The 21,526-nt window shown below is 42.7% G+C and overlaps 1 protein-coding gene across 1 annotated transcript in view; it reads right to left on the bottom strand.

Annotated features, from left to right (window-relative positions):
* Nucleotides 1–21,526, bottom strand: part of LOC144784018 (SCO-spondin-like) — a 1,726,865-nt gene that overhangs the window by 87,483 nt on the left and 1,617,856 nt on the right. The window contains exon 116 of the mRNA XM_078662721.1: nucleotides 14,153–14,199. Within this exon, the coding sequence (XP_078518847.1) occupies nucleotides 14,153–14,199 (47 nt within the window). The remainder of the gene's footprint in view (nucleotides 1–14,152; nucleotides 14,200–21,526) is intronic.

Below are 21,526 nucleotides of genomic sequence, written 5' to 3'. Positions count from 1 at the left end.
CGCCACTTTGCCCCAATACCAGCCACAACTGAAAACTTCTGCATGTTGCCAAGTCATTCATGTTAATATGGAAACAGCTGAAAATTCAAGCTATCCGACATCTCTTAGCCACACAGTACCAAAAGAAACTTTGATCAAGCATGATAAACTTATTTTTGCACTTTGATTCAGAGTTTGTGTCTTGCCAAAATAGTATTTTAAGTGGGATTCGGCATCTAAACAGCCTATTCCTCTACATTCTTGTTGAAAACAGAAGGTAAAGAATAACTTGATGTGTATTTAGTGGACTAGTACATAATGATAACATAATACATAAGTACCTAGTGCTTGAAATTGTAGTTTTAATTTCTGGATATTCGTACTTTCAAGTAAACGCCCCCCTTCACAGCTGGCATTCTCGTTGCAACACTGAAAATCAGAGCAGTGGTATGGGGACTTTCACCATACCATAAGTCACAATGTGATAATGTTCTTCTTAATTCTCTTCGCCTACCTTGTCCCTACTCTCAGTCTTTCCTATGTGTAGACTTCTTTCGCTAGACAGCAACCTCCGACTCTGCAGGGTAATAGAAGTGTGTGGGAGGCAGGAGATGGACAGAGATGTAAAGAGATCGGTACAATGAGAGTGGTGGAGTATAGTTCAGAGGGAAGCAGAGCGATAGATAAGGGTACAACATGTATAGAGAAACCTGAGTCAGCAAGAGAGAAGGCTAGAGAGAGGTATAAAAAGAAAGAGGTATGTAGGGAAGAAAGTAGAGTTATGTATGGCTTGAGCGTGAGGTAGAGATATGTAAAAGAAAATGGAGAGAGAGGGAGAGAAGTGGCAAAAACTAAGCGACAATGTAGAGAGAGAGAGATAGTTAAAGTGACCAATGAATACCTTACCTTTGGCAACTCTTTCAAGTGCATACTCTGTCTACTTAAAGATTCCTCACATTGTGAAATCTTCCAGGTGCCAGGCTGGATCTGGAAAAGCTCCACAGATCCTATTTCTGGTATGTGGCGCTCTCAACGTCTATTAAGACCCCATTCCACCCTGGACACAAGGACATCAAGCCATATATAGACGTCACCTCTGAGCACTTACATACTTTCTCTTCCATTTTCAACTACGTCTGAAGCAGAGATGAGTCTAACAATAATTGTTGTTAAACAGGTGTGAGAAAAATCTAGCTTCGGATTTTATTAACCCCAAAGATTGCACTCCACACTACTAGGAATCGGGTAGAGAGGCATGATACAGGATGCTCTAGGGAGAATGTTACTTAACATAAGTAACATATTTTTTTAATGGATATCTCGACCTTTAGTTTCTTCATGTTTTGAATCTGTACTAAGATAATCCACACCATAAGAGCAGGGGGTATGAGTTGATCTATTATAGGAAGTCCTGCAGAATGAAAAGGACAAACAGACCCCCTTGCATCTAAAAATCAATGCAGTAGTGCTTGGTGAAAGCATGGACAGAAATCCATGCAGCAGCTTGACAAGTCCATAACCGGATGCTCCAATACCCCAAGACCGAGCCACAGGAGCATCATTTGTTCTCGTGGAATGAGCCTGAAGGCCTTCAAGGAGTATCGTTTTTGGCTAGGGCATAAGACATCTGAAACAGAAGACAATACACCAGGACAAAGTTTGTTTTTGGATCACTTTTGTTTTCTTCGCACTGGCAAATCCAGTGAACAGCTGATCCTCAATGTGGTGCTCCCAGTCCTAACAGTATAGAAGCTAATGGTATGCGTGGCACAACCGGTATAATGGTTTCTACTATTTAGATGGATGTGAAGGAAAAAACACACAGGAAGAGTCATTTGAACCACCATAAATAAAAGTATGACACCACTTTTAGAAAAAAGGACATGCGTTCGAAAAACCAGCATGTCTGGGAAGAAGGACCCTGATGTCTGAAATTTCCATTTGCAAAACGTGGTCACAAATGAGAGTTTGCTAATGGAAAATAATTTATCAAACTGACCTATATACAAATAGGTCAGTTCATAAAATTCCAATTCATAGTGGGTCGCAATCCTAACTACCTCATCAATATTCATGAGGTAGGTCATAAATTGCAACCATCACCTGTATAGTGGCATGCTCATCAGTGATTCGCGTTTAAATAAACATTTTTTGTAAATGCATGCCATTTTCCGAAAAAAGGTGATGTTCAAAAAGAAAGATTCAAGTTTTTTTTACGTTTGTTTGAGAGTTGTAAGTGTCCACCTGTACCAATGTGTACTTCCTAATAAAGTTGTTTTTTTAATTCACAAAGAAGAAGGGGTCTCAAAGGGACCAATCGCCTTTTGTGAATGTGCTACTACCTCACCTCTGTAGACAGTAACTTTTCATTGTTTTGTGACCAGATTTCGGTCGCAAAGCATTGAAACATACTGTAAAAAAAAATTCATTCAAAAGGGATGCCCTAAACATGCCTCTTCCAAATAACATTTTTTCAGTAGCGGGTGCTACCGAAACCAAGTGGTAGGGGTAAGGGGGGGGGGGGGGGGGTATGCCATGCTCTAGCTTCCTCCTTGCATGCACTGCACAAAGCTCCTAGACTCCCCACCTATTCCAGCATTACTCTCATGCTATACCTAGCATGAAAGCCACGCCAGGATTGGTCTTAACGGCCTGGTTTACCACTTAGACAGTGCCTGGGAGCCTGTGGTGTTTCTCCAAGGCGGCTGTACAATACAGCTGAGTTGGAGAAACCCAAGCCTGCATGTCTTTTTGGCCGGCCTTAGATGGCTGCCAAACCAACATGTGCACTGATGATGTGCCACATTCCTCCTCCCTGCTCAGTCTGCTATTGTCAAAGACAATGGCCCCTCCCGGCCTGCCCTAGACACGGGGCACATAGCAGTGCCAGCTGAACTTTGTTTTATAATAAAAGGTTTTCAACCCCATTTCGCAATTCAGTAGCCTGTTATCAAATTGAAAATGGGTTTAGTACATTCATTTCCAGTTGCATAGCCTGTGATTTGGTCCATGTACAAAATGGCTTTGTAAATCTGGCATATGGTCACATATGGCAAGTGAACTAACAAAGCCTGAAGCTTGAAAGTGGCACACAGACTTGATCACAATGAGGAACACATTTTTCAGTGCAAAAAGCTGAAGAGGGGATTGATATTGCCGTTCAACAGTCGCACACATCAGGAAGATCATGACCAAATGTACCATAATAAAAGGAGTAGTGCAAAATATGCAACAATCCCTTTGGAAGAATGTTTCACAACAGGCACTTTTAATAAAGAAGGCTAATCATAAAATTGAAGTAAGGCTGGCAGGACTGTACATAACTTGTAACTTTTACCGGTGCCCAAAGCAAAACCTTTGCTAGGTCAAACACAAACAATAGTACCTCGTACTACTGTGCCAGTATAATGTCAACCCGCCCCTCTGCCCACTAGGAGTCTAAGCAAGCCCAACATTCTAAGTAAGTACATAGATGTGGTGGAAGGAAAGCACAAATTCAGAATGACATCCACCACCTCAGCAAGGATGTCAAAGCATCTCAATTGGTCCCTCTCAATCTCCAAGTATGAAGGTACAGGTTGTGGAGGTTTGGATGAAATAATCTTTCTCTGTTTTTGAAATTGTAGGTACTTCTGTAGGTAACGGCTCAGAATAGGGCAGATGTTCAGGATCATGAGATTAGAACATCAGACAATCCAAGACCAATTTAGGGGCAATAGAATGAGCTGTGCTTGGTCCTGCTTCACTCTCCTCAGAAGACGGTGGATCAATGACAGTGGTGGAAATGCGTACAGAAGGGAACAGTCCCACCAAAGATAAAATGTCTCTTCAAAGGATCCTGAAAGAGGAAGTTTAAGGGTGCAAAAGGTGGTATGATTAGCAATTTTATAAGTGGAATGCAGGTCCAATATTGGCATGCCCCACTCAACAGAGACCCCATGAACTACCCCTGAGTGCAGAGTCATGGAAGTAATTTGTGGTCAGCATGTTGAGGCTTGCTGATATTGTTTGCTGTGATGTTGAGGAACTCTGCTAGAAGACTCAGACAGTGAGATCGGATTGAGCACTAGCCTGAGCGACAACATCAGTGCTTCCAAACAGAGAGTATTGGGCCCATTGCAGTGTGTTTTCGATGAGTACTTAAATCTACTTGCCACTGATTGACAGTAGATAGACATTTAGGGCCAACCTTATGGCATGCAGCTCCAAAAGATTTATGAGGCAGTGCTGCTTCAATGTTGACCACTGACCTGGTTTTCACCCTTCCTAGATGGCCCCATACAGATAAAGGATTATGTATCAGTTATCACCATTCCACTATACCAACTGATCGAGGAAGACAGAATATGGTGCTGTAAGTTCGATTGTTGTCTGTCATTCATAACTGCAGCACCACCAGATCTTCCTCAGAAATGCAGATCTTGTCTGAATTGCACCCTCAATGTTGAAAGCACAAGCTCTACTAGAGAGCCTGCATGTGTCATCCAGTGAAGGGCACCAACAGGATGCAGTGGATTATTACAGAACCAGCAGCCTCAAAAGTGTTGGTGCTGGAAGAACAGCTTTCACTCAAAACATCTTCATCATGGCCTGTATATTTCAGTCTCATTGCATGGCTTTCAAGACAACCACAACTATGATGGCCACAATGAGGAGGAGCATGTTCATGATTTGGAAGTGATATTTAAACTCTGGAATAGAGCACCCCAGGTTTAACAACAGTGGCATTTTGCTCTGTGGTGGTCAGAAACTATCTGGGATGAGCCCATCTTCAACAGCCAGCCATCGAGGTACATGAACAGCATATCCCTGTATTTGCAAGATGGGCCATAACTACTACAGGAATTTCTAAAAAGACACACAGAACCTATGTAAGGCCAATTGGAAGGGCCGCAAATTAGTACTTACTGCAAACCACTACAAAAACCAGGTATTTCCTGTGAGACTGTAAGTCCAGTAGATGAAAGTATGCAGCTGTCAAATCCAAAGATACAGCTGTCCAGTCCTCGCAGTTCATTGTCAACATGCCTTGAGCAAGGGTCATCATTTTGAATTTCTCCTTCTAGAGGAATGAGTTCAACATCCTGAGTGTCAGAATTAACTGAAGATCTGTGTCCTTCTTCAGGTCCTGAAGTAATGGAAATATTACCCTAGTCCATCTTCTGCTTCAGACACCAGCTTCATGAGTGGGCATAACCAAATCGGACAATTTGCAACAACCATTGGTCTGAAGTAATTGAACAACAGAGATTCAGAAAATTACAGACTTTACATCATATTAGACACTTATTTTTGCACAAGAGTTAATTAAAGCTGTTTTGGTGCAGTACTAGGAGAAGAGGGGTAGGAAGAGAACTGATGCTGTTGCCCCATACACTTTGCAACATCTCTGTCCCTGATGGCTGCAAATGTTCTTCACGGAGTATTGAATAGGCTGTGATAGTTGTCAATGACAGACAAAGTTGCCCCTACCGTGCCCCCAAAACTACTTATACTGCTGGTGGAAATAAAGCACTAGGGTGACAAACCAGGCAGATGTTCTGTAACATGAATTAGCTTGAACCTTTTCACAGAAATACCAGCATTCTCAACAAAGGAATTTCGGAAGGCTTTGGAAAAACCTGTAGAGCACATCCAGGCATGTCTGTGAATTTAGCACTGGCTCCCATTCCAGGGGTACCCAAATCACTGGAAACCAGAACAGAATGCAAGATTTCTTGGCTGTGTCCTGACCATCTTAAACACACTGCAAAAAGATGGATCACTGATTTGCTGGTAAAAAGGACATAACCTCCTGTGCCATATTCCAAAGAGCACAGCAATAGCATGCTAGCAGCCGTGAAGCATTCATGGAGCACAGTGCCAAACTGCCTAAAGAAAAAAACTTTTTTACCCATGGCATCAGTGCACCTCTAATCGCTATCTGAGGAAAAAGAAGTGAAGGAATTAGGGTAAAGGCTACATGCAGAAGCCACTACTAGTAAATCTTCTGGTGATGAGCATTATATTAGAAGCTTAAGGTCTCCAGAAGCTGATGTGTGATGTCTGCCAAGGGGGCAGCTAAGACAATAGGACTTAGACCAAGCTGCCACTCTGGGGTCCAATATGCCTTGTTAATAGGCAAAATAGGCTCAGAATTAGAATCAGATGGTCAATGTTCAATGATTTTTATAGGGAAATTGGCTTTCATTTCCTCAGACAGAAGAGAAAGTTGTAGAACCTCTGTAGTTCTGTGAGTGACTACCATAGATGCCACACTCTCCTATGTGGGAGATGTGCTACACAAAAACACATATTATAGTGTAACTATCTTCAGATCAGCTGGTACGAGGAAGAAGCCATTTGGTATTAGTGCCCCCAAAGCAAGAGTAACGCTTACTGGAACTTCTGGCCCCCAGGACCCTCTGATCGCGTTCGGACCGGCTGGTCTGGTCCAGGTCCCCGTTCTTTCTCAGCCTGATACCTGCTATAATGCCAGCCCCCCCCTGCCTGCCAGCGAACAGCCCTCTTTGGCCGGGTGCTGACAACATTGGGTAGGAGACGAATGGTGGAACTGTAGCTGCTGCTGTCGGCTGCTACCGCTGCCTTCGGCTGCCTGCACCTCAGCAGAGTCAGCTGATACATACTACTCATGGACAGAGGAAAAAAGAACCAGGCAGCAAGATACACCGCAGTCTCATCATCAATCAGACCCTCGCACCATGCTACGACTAGCAAATTAAGGAGCAAGTCCTCACCCAATGGGTGGCGAACATGAACAAGAGTAAAGAGGACACTGTAGAGGCCGGAACCACTGAATGAGCAAAGCTAGTAAAGAAAGACAGGTGACGCTAGAGCAGCGGCCTCCTACCCATGTAGGCTGAAGTGGCTGGCATTAGGATGGTGTGGCTTGTCTTGGTTGAGGGTAGCCTCACTAGCTGTACATTTTGGATGAGCCTCACCTGTTGCCTCAGACTGAATTGAAAACTATTCCCTTAGATATACAGGGAGACCACTATGCAGGCTGAGCCTAACTTTACTTGTATGGTGGAACCTAGGGAAGGTAAAAAGCCAGCCGCTCATGTAAAAAGGCCCCCATATCCTTCTCCAACTGTAGAAAATCAAAAAACCATTGCTAGAATCTTCCTGGACTTACCTTCATCAATTTACAGTGAACGCAATGGCTTTATAAAAATTGAGAAGCAAAATAGTGTTTGGGAAAAGACTGGGTACAGTGCAATCTAAGAGAAGAAGCAAAAGGTGATCAGCGCATATCGGGCACTTCTTGGATCACACACAATTCCAGAGTTTTTTCCCTTCTGGATACCATCTTCAAAAAAGGAATAAGACACTTCTACACAAGAAGACCAAAGGGAGCTCACAGGAATTAAGGTGATACTTTAGTCTCACTGGGAAAACACACGATCCAAGATTCCGAAGGGCAGATTCTTCTAGGCTCAGGCGTAGTAGCTCAACAGCAATCATTTTCACCTTCAATTGTGACAACACGCACTTCTGCAATGGATTTTACCATTCTAGATATAAAATGGAGTCAGATCACTTTAGTTCCAGCTAGAAAAACACCAAAGGTGACGCTGCAACTAGGTAATACCACACCTAGTAATCCTTCAGATGTAGATGGAAATCTGTCCATTTCTCCCGATGTCCCGATACTATAATCTCCGAGATCATCAAAAGAATAGATCAATAATCGCCAATTTGCTCTTTCTCTACAAAGTGTTCTGGAATCAATACTGCAACTTTTAGAATAATCTACAACACCATGCAATCACATTCTGGACTCACAATCGGTCGTCCTTCAATTCCAGTTGGATCACAAAAATACCAAAACCTTTCCACATGTAAATGAAACACAAGTCAGAAGACACATCAATTGATTTACAACATATCTCAACCGAAAGAAAATATACAAACAACTAATTGAAAAAATCAAGAGGCATGCAAACTAACAGCAAAAGTAATACATCTCAAAATAAAAATAGAGATGAAGCTGATACAAATTATCCTTACAAAGCTAATTGAGGACCCAAAGAAGGGCTTCGACTCAATCACAGCTTCAACGTATTATCTAATCTGTGGTTGTAAAATAGAGCCTGCGCTTACACAAAGCCCTCAGCAACATCCTCCACAACAGTCTCTTCAATGACACTTGTCACCATTCTCAAAAACTCGAAAAACCAGGGAGGTATTCCCTAAAAAGACTAAGTCCAGAAAAACTGCAAAAGTACCAATGAAGAGTAAAAAAAAGAGAAGGAAAAGGAGTAACAGCACAATTACAAAGGCAAAGCACCACAAAACAAAATTCTCACAAAGTGAACAGTTAGCCCCTGGCGACCAAAAAGAAGGAAAAAAGCCATTCAATGATATACTAGCTAGCACTGACAGCACCAGCGCGAAGGGGAACTCCTCCCCCACCAACATTCGCAGCGCTATCAATACAACTAAATCCTTTGGCTGCCGATTTTACAACTAAAAGCACTTATCAGAATACAAGTTACCCTGAGCAGGTTGTCCTCCCCCCTGACTCCAAGGCTGTGACAGTAGGAAAAAGGCAAACTCAGAACATATTTGTAACCCTTGACCTATCCGACCAATTTCCTGTAGCAAATGACCCCCTTAATCAAAAAAGGGTACTTCATCTCATTCATTCACTTCCTTCCCTCCAATCTCTATCATCTTCTGAATTAAAATTGGTATCCTTTTCGGATAGGCCTGAGGTCTCTAGAAGGCAAGTCAAATGTTGGTATGGTGTGATATCTGCAATTATCCTAAACAAAAGTGAAACTTTCCATAGGTACAGATTCGGTGTGATTGGAGTCATGCAAAAGATTTCATTGGCTCCTCCAAAGGAATCAACAGCTTTAAAAACGGAGGCTCGTCAAGTCCACCCGTTCTTTGACCAAAGTAATTTTACAGAACGTTTCACAGAACCCAAAGTGGACAAATTAACAATTTGTATAACAGAGGGTGAAAGACAGGTATAAACCATAGCATACATTCACAATGGAGCTACAGAGGGGAAAGGAACCCTGGCAGCCCTCCACTCAAAGAGTTTAAACACAAAAAGACCAGGATCCTAGGACTCCGGAGATCCTAATTTTATCGTATTCCCTTATTATAGTCCACTTGAGGGTTTGTAGTATTCTACATAACCCTCATAGTACTCAATTCAGTAGTATATATATATGTATACCATAAAAACCTTTTCCCATACTTTGTTGACAGTTTTTTAGACTCTTAAGGACTCATTAGCTAAACTCTTTCAATTATTTCAGTCCGAGTCATACATAGATATATGTGAAAAAATGTGAAAAGGGCGAGATGAACCCTCACGGGCGTACCACCAAGCGGGCCACTGATAGGTACTCACCAGATGAGCCCATTGTTATCATCATCGGCGGTCATAACGCCCAAACAAAGAAGTGTCCAAAGGAAAAAGTGAGTGATAAAGGTGTAAAATGTGAAGTGCAAAGATGTGTCCCACCTCACAGCGTGGAAAAACAGGTTAAAATTGAAGGGATTCACTCAATAGACCACAACTTTATTCTTTTGCTCAGTGAACCCAGTCAAACTAAAAAACAGTATAGGTTGCTATATATGCATACCACTGCTGGATGCCAACATGTTTCACTGCTTCAATGCTTTATGCAGATTCATCAGGGCCAAGCTTTTTTTGCCACAGCACCATATATTGGACACATCAATCTAAAAAACGTCTGTAAGCCACGGTGTAGCCTACCAGCTAAGAGGTTCGAGAGCAAAAACAAGTTTCCTTGTGTGAAGCCCTTTCAAGCAAGGCAGCGCTTCTATAGTCGCTTTTATCGCCCTGGCAACACGGAGCGTGTTGCCAATATATGGTGCTGTGGCAAAAAAAGCTTGGCCCTGATGAATCTGCATAAAGCATTGAATTCTCTCATGGAATCTTGCAGGTCTGGAACTGCAAAAATTACTGTATATTTTGAAAAACTCCCCAGCAATTTTCTGCCTCCAGGAAACCTGGCCTCTCTGAAACTCAAAATCAAAACGATTACTTTACATTTGAAATCCCTGCAACAAGAGTAAGTTGAGGTCATGCAAAAGAAGGTCTCTGATCCTACTGACGGAAGAAATAAAGTGGAATTTTGAAAGAATTCATCTGGCAGCAATACATAAAGATAAATACCCGAAAAGAAAGTTCCAGGGTGACTCTACCTATATTTCTCTTTAATCTCTATCTCCCACCAGGTTCTGAATTCAACCCCATGCTTAGAAAAATATTTAATCAGATTGAATTAACATTAGAAGCATGTGGAAAGTACCAAGTCATCATAACAAGACACTTCAAAGCAAAAATCTCTAATCACTCAATAAAATCCTGTAGAAACAGAGATGCTGAAGATGCATGGTCAATACCAATCCCTATTTTCCCTGACAACATAAAGGCAGACAAACGTGGGAAAATCCTACTGGAGCTAGCTAACGAAATCCATGGTGCGATCCTAAATGGTAGATTAAAAGGCGATGTACCTGCAAGCGACACAAGAAGGGGAGTCCATGGTAGCTCTATATTAGGCGAAATAATATTCAGTCCGGCTCTATTCCAAAAATGTAACTATCTCAGCACTCATTTCTCACATGAGAGTGACCATGCATTAACCCATCTGAACCTCAACTTAAATCATTTCTCCATCTCTCTATGGATGCTGTCTCAGATGACTGGTGAGACCGTAGTAGACTCAAAGCGGGATCAAATAATCTGGGACATGGCCAGTATAAGAAAAACATACAAAGAAATATTCACTTGACCGCTCTGGTTACCAAATACCAACATCAGCCTAATTAAGCATTTTTAGCAAACCCTCATATCCATAATAAACCTACTACAAAAGAAGGTCTCTTCTCATAATCCACCATTCAAGACTAAAAGATCTCTTGGGGGGGACATTTAAAAAACAAAAAAACTGCTAATTAGACACAATTTATCAACTGCTCAGGCCCTAAGAAATTAGAAATAGCTCTCTTGAAAAAAAAACTGCAAAGGATTAACAAGAAAAAAACGGCGTCGCCTCAGATAAAACCTGCATAGAATTACATATGGCAGCCACTCAAAAAAACACCAACCAAATTTGGCGCCTCATTGCTAAAGGAACTGGAAGTCTTAAACCGGTAAAAACCACACCAGTATCACAGAAGGACTGGGAAAGGTATCTACTCAATCTCTACAAAACAAACACAGTTCAGCACAACAGCAGCAAAATATGTAACATAAGGCCTCTTGATGGAACTTCTCAGCTATTAACTCCCTCAGACAAGCAAATAAAGCCTTATATCAAGAAGTCTAGGACCTCAGCAGCTATGGATCTAGACATGATACCAGTAAAAACATTTCAAAGTAATCCGGTGAATTGGAATATGTTTTTGGCACCCCTGTTTCTTCACTGTTATGACACTGGCCAAATTATCTACTCACGGACAGGAAGTATCATCATCCCAATACTAAATAAAGGCACTTGTCTGAATCCCGGGAATTACTGCCAAATCGCACTCCTGGACGCTTCAGGGAAATATCTTGCAGCAAGTATCCTCGACCATCTAAAAGATTGTATTTCCTCCAGGGATATAATCCTAATGTTTCAAGCGAGCTTTCAGCCCAACCACCCTGTGTTGATAATATAGGTATTTTACAGACAATCATTGATAAGTATGTATTAACCAAATCACAAGTAGTATACAGTCTTTTTGACGATTTCTCTAAAGCATTTGACAGGGTTGACAGACCCCTTCTTCAGAGAAAACTAAAGAAAATGGGGATACCTGATGCATTTCTGAGGTTGATAGTTGCCCTCCACACCTCAACATGGTGTAAAGTCCAGATGGGAGGTGACATAGGTTTGACTAACATGATACAGTTGAACGGCCTAAAGCAGGGTTGCTTATAAGCCTCCCTCCTGTTCTCGCTATTTTAAGCCAGTTTCTAGGGAGGTTTCTAAATTTAAAGAATTTCCCTTCCATAGTAGCATTTGTAAGCATACATGTGTTAATGTATGCTGACGATGTGGTACTTTTCGATCTTACCCAGTTGGGCTTATAGAGAAACACAGATGCTCCCACTAAGTAGTCAGAAGAAAAGTACCTAAAAGAAAACATCTCTAACACAAAGGTGGTCCCGTTTAGGGGAAGAAAACATCACACTCACTTTAACTGGAACTTAGATGGCACCACAATTGAGGTGGTAAAAGCGTATACCTACTTAGGGCGTTTTTTCACAAACCCTAGAAGTGCATTCCCACTTGCAACAGATGAATCAAAAAGCAGTAGCACACATTAATGCCATAAAGAGATTTTACTCCTCTTCGGCAAGAGACATTTTCACGCTCTTCTTGAAATATATAGGGCAAAAATCCCACCTACCATAATTTATGCCATGGAGTATATATTCCCACCTATAGATGGAACATACTGAATACCAGTGAAGGTAAATTACTACAAAAAATAATGTTACCGAGCCAGGTACTCCAGCCCAGATCCTTTGCTTAGAGCTTTAAATGGTAAACGCATTTTCAATAGCCCTGGCCAACAAAATGAGATGGGTATTCAAATTCTTACATACAGAAGAAGGCTCCTTAAGGACCTTACTAAAACACAAAACTTTTAAGGCAGGGGAAAAAACAAGACACTTTCAATAGAAATCTTAAGACCGCTTTAGAATTCTTTCAATGCACCAAAAACAATTGTCAATCCTGGTCTCCAGCACACTTTAAGCTCTTTTTTGAAAAACCTGACTCACTGATTAAGCCATGAGTTTGACAAGGCGCACTGCTTCCCACTACCCTTTATAAATCTCTTGCATCCACTATTGAGTTTAAGATCCACCAACAGTATGTGATTTTTGCCTTAGAACATATTGAAAGATGCATCATCATGTTTTGATTGGACATATTACCTCTAAAGGACTATACAAGAAGCTGGAGTGATTCAGATGATGGTCCAGGTGTACACGACAAATGTAATAGTGGAGTTCAGGACTAAAGTCATGTTTTTCATTTTTTTCTAATAAAGAAGTAGTAGAGGCAAGACAATTTTTTTAAAACCTATTGCTTTTAGATATAGTCTCTAGACCCCTAATGACTTTCTGAAATCTATGCCAAATAAATTTGCCTGTTATAAATTGTACAAATGCATGACATCTACTAGATCTATATTTTAAAAAGAAATTTTTCTACTGATGTGTCAACAGCATAATTTTATAAAAAAGTGTTTGATTTATGTATTTATTCGAATTTTTGATCTCGGAAGAGGTCTAAATCAATAACATTGTCATTGTCTAAAAAATAAAACAAGAGTATGTGTCCTTTTGTCTTAACAGTCATTCCTGGTATGTTCATTTTCCATAAAGTTTTTTTGGTGGTTTGAATGAAACACTGAATCTTAGGATGCTTTAAAAACTGAATAAAAATAATTCTCAAATACTTTTGTTTCATTGTACAGCATTCCACAGCTCATCAACAAGTTTTGAACTACAGAAATACAAATAAATACATCACATATGCCATTAATCCTTGTAAGTATAGATGGGGTATATAAATGTTAAAATAATTTAAAAAAATAACACCAAGACACATTACAATAACTCTCCTCCAACCTCTAATCACAGTTTACTGTGAATACAGGACACAACAACCCTGTAGGTAGGAGGTTTAATTGGTATTTGGTGGAAAATATGTTGCTGGCACATAGTATGGATGGTGTCACATAGGTTGTGGGCTCCCCCGCTACTAATGCATCAATGTCATACATAATGGAAATAGCACTCAAAATTGAAATTCACACTAGGGGCAATGAGCATAAGCAACAAGAGATAACTACTGTTAATACATCATGGTCATTGCATCAACCCCCTCTGCCTCAGTCATCTCTTCCTGATACAAGTACCCTGTTTGTTGCGGGGTATTTAAGGGATGTATTCGTGGCCCAGAAGAAAGGAATTTCTTAAAGTGACAGATTTACATGGTGTGTGGTTCTTGAAAAGTAATGCTTATTTCTAATGTCTGTGATGTGTCTCTAGGTATATTTGATAGCAGTGGTGGATATGTGTAAACATGTTTTTCACCTTCTTTGATCCATGTATAGTAGGCTTTATGTGCATGATAAATTTGGCTCAGGGTGTCAGTTGTGTGTGGCTCATGTTTCTTACCATCACAGTTCTCTTCTGAGCAGTTGAAGATTCCTTCTTGGCAGACACTGTAATAAGAAAAAAAGAAGTCAACAGGAGCCCAGAGTCAAAGTCCCAGATTGATCTATCAGTGTTACACTACCATAAAGAGTGAACAGAAAGAGTCTAGGATAGTTGGCCACGTAGCAGAAACTATTTTGGATTTTACTGTTCACCTTTCTATGAGTATGTTCTTGAGAAGGGGGGCCCAGCCACTCATGAGACTAGGCTGACATATCTTTCATACAAGAGATTAAAAACAATAGTTTATTTGGGGGAGTATTGGGACTTTATCAGTGCTGTTACTGTTCCACTATAGATATATTAGAACCAGGCCCACCATTTCCATTACACTGGCATACTCTTTCATAATTTTAGTAATTTTGTTTTACTTTATTATGGGAAGTTCCCAAAATTACAATATTTCGCTAAATGTTAAATAGTAGTGCTCTTAGAAACACATATGAACATTGCGGTGGTGGCAGTGGTGGTAGTAGCGGTGATAGTAATAATGGTGAGACTGCTGGTAGAAGTAATGGCAGTAGTGGTGGTGGTGATGTTGATCTTAGTGGTGGTACCTGTGGTGGTGCCAGAGTTAATGTTGGTGACACTAGTAGTGTTGACAGTGGTGGTGTTAGTGCTAGTGGAATTGGTGGTGGGATTGGTAGTGATATTGGTGATAGTAATGGTTGTGACAGTGTTGGTGATGTTAGCAGTAGTGGTGGTAATAGATGTGATGTAGTGCTGATAATGGTACTGATAATAGTGGTGATGATGCTGGTCATAGAAATATTGATAACGGTGGTAGAGGTAATAGTACTAATGATCGAAATAGAGGCAGTGGTGGTAATGATGGTGGGACTTTCTTACTGAGGTTGTGTTGTTTGTGGGATTAGTGGTAATGGTAGTAGTAGAGGTATGGGTGATTAAGGTAATGATGGTGGTATTAGTGTTGATGGGAGAGGTGGTGGTAATGGTGGTACTGATAATAGTGGATGTGGTTGTGGTATTAGTTATGGTAGCCTTAAAGGTAATGTTGCAGATAAAGCTGATGGTGGTAATGAAGGGGGTGATTTTAATTATAGTGGTAATAGATTTGTTAGTGGTTTCGAGGGTTCACAATGGTTATGGCACTTGTTTGGGAGGCAGTAAGGATATGCATATTGGTGGGATAATGGTTGCGGTGGTAATGGTAGTGAGAGTATAGCTCTCCTTTGGTGATGGTAATGGGGATAAAAGTGGTGGTATTGGCAGGAGGGGTGATAGTTGTGTTAAAGGTAAATGGTGTTGATGGTAATGGTGCTGGTGACAATGGTGTAATGGTAGTTGTGCTGATGATAGTTGTGAGACTTTGGGTTGTTAGTTGAGGTGAGTGTGAGCCCTTCTAAGGCAACAGCCACAATCCCAATCAGGGTGAACCACAGTCACTTAATTAACCTGTGCCCAATCCTCTGGTAGCTTGGCACAAATTCAGTCAGGCTTAATTTAAAGGAAATGTGTAAAGTATTTCTGCAGCACTCAAACAGTAATAAAGTAGAAACACAACCCAGGAAAAATCCCACATCAATTTAGAAAAATAGAGTCAATTTCAATAAAATACTTGATACCAAAACATAAGAATCCAATCAGTAGAACTAGAGAGAAGCAATTTTAAAGACTTTGGTAAAAATACTGCTCAGAAACACAAAGCACCAACTGTGTTTATCAAGTCGCACCACCCCAGGACAAAGTCACAATTTATTTATTTATTTATTTATAAAGCTTATAAAGCGCACTATCGCCTTGCAGGCATCCTGGCGCTGGTACTCCATGGGCGGAGGGGCAGCAGTAGAACATACCAATCAAACCATAGGGAACAGCCAGGTCTTCACGGATTTTCTGAACGGGAGAAGTTTATCCAGTTGCCTAATCTCCCAAGGTAGACTATTCCAGAGTTTGGCCGCAGCCACCCTGAAAGGTCTACCCCCTGCCATGACTTTTTTAAATGTAGGGACTCTCACCAGTCGTGCTGACGAGGAACGCAACGCCCTGGGAGGGGTATACCAGGAAAATTTAGCTTGCAGCGTTATGGGCCCAAGCCCATGGAGGGCCTTAAAAACAAGGCAGAGAGACTTGAATCGTATTCTCTGCCTAAGGGGGAGCCAATGGAGTTCGGCCAGAGCCGCAGAGGCTGGCCTTCTTCTAGGCCACCCCAAGACCATTCTGGCAGCCGCAGATTGAATTCTTTGAAGCCTGTCAAGCAAAAAACTGGAAGACTCGAGCAGAAGTGCATTGCAGTAATCGAGTCTACTCAGGATAGTGCATCTGGCCACCAAAGCCCGAGCGGAAGTGGGTAGTAATGACATAATCTTGTGAAGGGACCTAATCAGGGCGAAGCAGGAGGATACAGTTTTTGCAACCTGAGCCTCCATAGTCAGCTTGTTATCCGCATAACACCTAGGTTACGTACTGTTTTAACCGGAGAAACCTTAGTGCCTATTTCTGGGGGCCAGAAATTATCAGGAAGAGAATGTGAAATCTTGCTCCCTGCATAAAAGAGCAGTTCAGTTTTACCAGTGTTGAATTGCAGGAAATTAACCTGTAGCCAGCCAGCAACATCCCACATACACTCATGAAATACCTCCACCGATATTGAATCCTCCCCTTCAAAGGAGAGGATCAATTGAGTGTCATCCGCATAGTTAATCGTATTGATCTTGTATGAATTAATCAAAGACTCCAGAGGTTTTAAATAAAGGTTAAACAAAATGGGGCTGAGTTCAGGCCGACCTCGATACAGGGACCAGGTTATGCCCACTGAGAATTGTACCATATGTCCTTCATGCAGGGCATTGTGCTGCACATCGGCAGTTCCGAGGTGTGATACTGGGTCCTGCATCAAAATGCATAATGCATCATTGGTTCCGAAGTGGTATGTGGGGTCCTGAGTTGAGTTGCATTTTTCCAATAAAGACTGCAAAGGAAGCAAGGCGAGATCCTGCATTGAGTTGTGTTGCGGTGGGGTCGGTTCCAATGTGGTGCTGCAAGGGCCCCTATGTGAGGTCCTGCGTCAGGTTCCTTTATGCTGCGTTGGTCCTGATGAGAACCATAGCTGTGTTGGTAGAGCACCTTTAGTCCTACTTCTAAGGGTCGAGGACTGGGAAGGCACCACATAGGGGGGGGCATGGAACATAGCACTTGTGGGGGGGAGTAGGACTCACAGCAGACATAGTCCAAGTGCAGGGTTCAAGATGGTTGGAGCCATTTCTGTCCCTGAGGCACTGATCAGGAGGCCAGCCAACTAGCTCTTGGAGACACTAGGGTGGTCCTGATTTTAAGTTGCAGGTTCAGTCCTTCTTAGTCAGGCAGCAGGACAGCAGGACAGCAGAGAAGCCCCCCATGCAGGCAGGTCAGCGGAGTAGCAGAGCATTTGAGCAGTACTTCTTGCAGAAGAGCAGCAGGGCAGCAGAGCAGTCTTTCTTCTGAGTCTTTCACAAGTCCAGATGGGATTTTACCAGTGGGTCTGAGGGCTCAATATTTATACCTGATTCCGCTCTGAAGTGCGAGAAGCTTCTGGTGTTTCCCCCAACAGAGGTGTCTTGCATTTCCTGCCTCCCTGCTCTGGTCCTAGTCTGTCTGGGGGCACAATAGACTAGTGGGAAGTCATTTGTGTGTTAGCTGAGACAGTGCCTTTGAGGTGCAAGTTTGGTAGGTGACAGCTCTGCCCTTTATCAAGGCAGAGATGGCCCAACCTGCCAACACACAGGAATACATAAAAACCAACTGCCAACTACACCTAGTAATGTGACCCAGGAACAGGCTGCAGGCATCCAATGGTAACGTAGGACAAGAAAATGCTAACTTTGTAAAAGTGGCATTTTCAAATCTGACTATAACATTAAAGAAGATTTTAAATTACAATTCCTCAGACACCAAATGACTTTCCTACCTTTTACCAATGACTTTAAGTCAGCACTTACTCAATGTTATAAGGAAACTGAATGTCATCCTATGGGAGGCGTAGGCTAGGCCTTGAAATAGTGAAAAATGAATTTAGGAGTTTATCAATACCAGGACCTGGAAAACTTGAAGGTACATGTCCAATGTTTTAATTACAATGCTCCCTGCCCTATGGGCTATTTAGGGTCTACCTTAAGGCTGACTTATACATATGAAAAAAGGGAGTTGTTTTAGGCTTGGCAAAGGAGTTCAAATGTGTTAGCAGTCTGCAATGACATACCTGCGACATGTTTTACAGGACTATCTGTGGATGGCACAATAAACGCTGCAGGCCCACTACTAGCATTTAATTTATACGCATTAGTATATGATATATCACTTTACTAGGGACCTATAAGTAGATTAAATATGCCAACCAGGTGAAAGCCAATTGTATCATGTTTTTCTGATTCAGCACAAGCACTAAAGTGCAAATTACTTACCTTCAGTAATGCCTTTTCTGGTAGAAACATGATCTAGTTGTCAATCCCTTATCTCAGGATTTCCCAGACGTTAGACTGGATCCAGAATATTTTTCTTCAAGCAATCCTCTTGCGCGCCGGTAGGTGGCATCAGTAGGCTCCGTGTGACATTGTTGGTGTCGTCTTTGCCATTGTGCCGTCCAGGGGGTCATCCCTGATGCTAAAGACCTGCTAGCAGCTGGATTGATGCCATAGGCGGGCTGGGTGCAGTGAAGATGTGCAGCTGGGCAAAGGACCTCAAAGTTGAACCTCGCAATCAGGATCTGGCACCTTGGAGCAACGATTCTGGAACTGCTAGGCCACTGAAGTCCCTTGTCTTGTGCTGGATCGCTGTAAAATTGAAGTCTACCTGGACTCAGCTTTGTAGGTTTTTGCACCAAAGGGTCTGGTTTCCCAGGTGTTGGTGCCTCTGTAGTTCTCGGTCCAACATTTTTTGTCTTCTTCTTTTGTCCCTAGAATCTAAGTCCAGGGTCTGGGGATGCCACCAAAATATTAGTGATAGGTAGTGGCCAATGGGCCCCTTACATGGGGTGTCTACACCCTCAATTGTGCCCACCTCCTGGGGGAGGGAGACATAGCCCTTGCCTTGATTGGAGAAGCCCCACCATCTTCAAGATGGTGGAGCACTGAAAAGTGTACTTCTCCTCGTCTCCAGCACCTGAGGACTGGAGTTGGCAGAGGGGGGCACATCTCCTATTCTTTTTAAGTTTTCCCGACTGTCTTCCCACCAAAAGGGGGTGAGGATAGGAGGGGGGCCTACTGCTTCCATCAGGAGAGGCTCAGGGTTACGCTTCAAAGGAGCAAAGCCTTTGAAGTTTCCTGTCACAGATGGCTCTTCCTGACCAGGGGAAGGTGTGAACACTTCCACCCAGGACATGCTTTGTTCTTGACCTCTGAGCGTGCTGGCACTCACTCCTTGAGGTCAGAACCCTAGAGTGGCAGGATTCGTACTGCTACCCTTGGGGTCCCTTTTTAAAGCCAATGCCCTCTGTACGAGGGTTACCATTTACTAGGGACTTACAAGGGGTACTGAAGTTGTGCCAATTGGTAAGCAAAAGGTACAGTTAAAGGAAAGTGCTCTGACACAAGGGACCTGGTTGACAGGGACCCTGTGCACTTTCAGATGAAATACATCATGTTCCAGGCAAAAAGTGGGGGCTAACTATGTACCTCTTATATTCTCTGACCAGGGGTGCACAAGGGAATGTGCCTGAGACGTAGAGGCTTGGGTCACCAAGCTCTTAGGATAGGGTTGTTGGTGAGGACATTTTGGTAGCCTGGTGCAGGTCGATGACTGCGGGCGATTGTCATATCCACAGGATCCCCTGTGCTGGGCTTGGACCAAATTCCCAGTAGGACATCAGTCAAGGTCTTGTTGAAGGACAGGCGGGGATCCGGGAAGTAGACATTCAGCTGCAGGACCTCTATCAAGATGTTTGTCTTGACTGCCACAGAAGAGAGCTGAAGGTCCAGTACCTCAGCTACCCTTCTCACCTCCATAGCATATGAAGCTCCATCCTCCATAGCCATGGTAGTGGGAAACAGCAGGCCAGAATCTGAAGAGGTATCCAGTCCACCAGCCTTACCCAATTCGGGGTAGTCGGGGATAAGAATGAGGCTGGTGAGGCCAGTGCACGCCGGCAGCACCGGGAGTCTCGTCGAAGGGTCAGGGGAAGGTCACAGTAACACTAGGGATGGGCAAAGACTACAGCTCCGCCATAGAATTTCACTGAGTTTTTGCCCACTCCGCTCTCCATGCAGAGTGCGTAGTTCCGAAAAAATCAGCAAAGTGATGTGATGTAGAGTCTTTTATCTGTGACCGCTCGCCAACGGTAAGTTGGTGAGCATGTGCGAGAAAAAATAACGCACTAAACCTCCTGGCAAGATTTCTGATCGCAGACAGTGGCGGCAGGTAGCGACTGCTCACGTTGAGAAGTCTGCCACTTGGAAGGTTCGGAAGACACGAACGGCGTGCACTGAAAGAAAATCAACGAAATAATCGCTTCACTCTGCCTCCTGTATAAACAATCAGGTATGGTATGAGGAAGATCTACGCTGTCTGAGTCGGCTGACCGGCAGTATTTTTTAGAAAGAGACCAGGACTCCAAGTGGAGCAAGGTCCACAAGAGGCTGTCCTACATGTATACAGTCCTGATGAAGACCTGCCCTTGATGCGCTAAATCATTGCATCGTTCCCCAGGGTCGAAACGTCGACGCAATCCTTCCTTATATGAACCAACTACTCAAAGTCTCCTCGGAACCAAGATCAAATTGTTGTGCCTATCAGATTATTGTATATGTAGTTGTCTTTGTCAATGAGTATATGAGTTTACAATTTTACTTGTTGTTTTAATTGTGTATCAAGTTTTGACCAAGGCTTATGTGTCAATTATGTTTTAAGTGTGTTTTAGGGACAGCATCTGTAGTTTTTTGTGTTTCAAATTTAAAAATTGAAAGTGTTTGAGTAAAAAATTCGCTTTCCTTTTTAGCTTGTGGTCAGTGTACTTAATTGTTTTGAAGAAAATACTGCTATCTTTGTATCCTGATTAGGGACAAAGTACTAAATCTCCAACAGAACCATTATTATTCAATCACTACCCGCCCAGGTTCTGAGGGTTATAGGGTCACCCCATTACACGTACTTGTGTTGAGGAAGCTGCTGCTCAAGTAGAATGTCTACTCGAACGGCAGAAAACAGCAGCGCCCTCTGGCACAATGCATAGTGCCATTTGCACTGACTTTAGAACGCGGGACAAACTCCTAGCACTAAAGATCAGTGCGAGCAACGTGACTTAATAGACTCTGCCCAGGCTTAAGTAGCACGACCAGAGTCAGTCCAGATCCATCACTGGATCTATTGGGGGGGGCCATTGGTTCCGGTGACTGAGCCACCGGC

Source organism: Lissotriton helveticus, chromosome 10 (genome assembly GCF_964261635.1).
Source record: "Lissotriton helveticus chromosome 10, aLisHel1.1, whole genome shotgun sequence".
Taxonomy (NCBI): Eukaryota; Metazoa; Chordata; class Amphibia; order Caudata; family Salamandridae; genus Lissotriton; species Lissotriton helveticus.
This window is presented reverse-complemented; position numbering and strand designations above follow the sequence as displayed.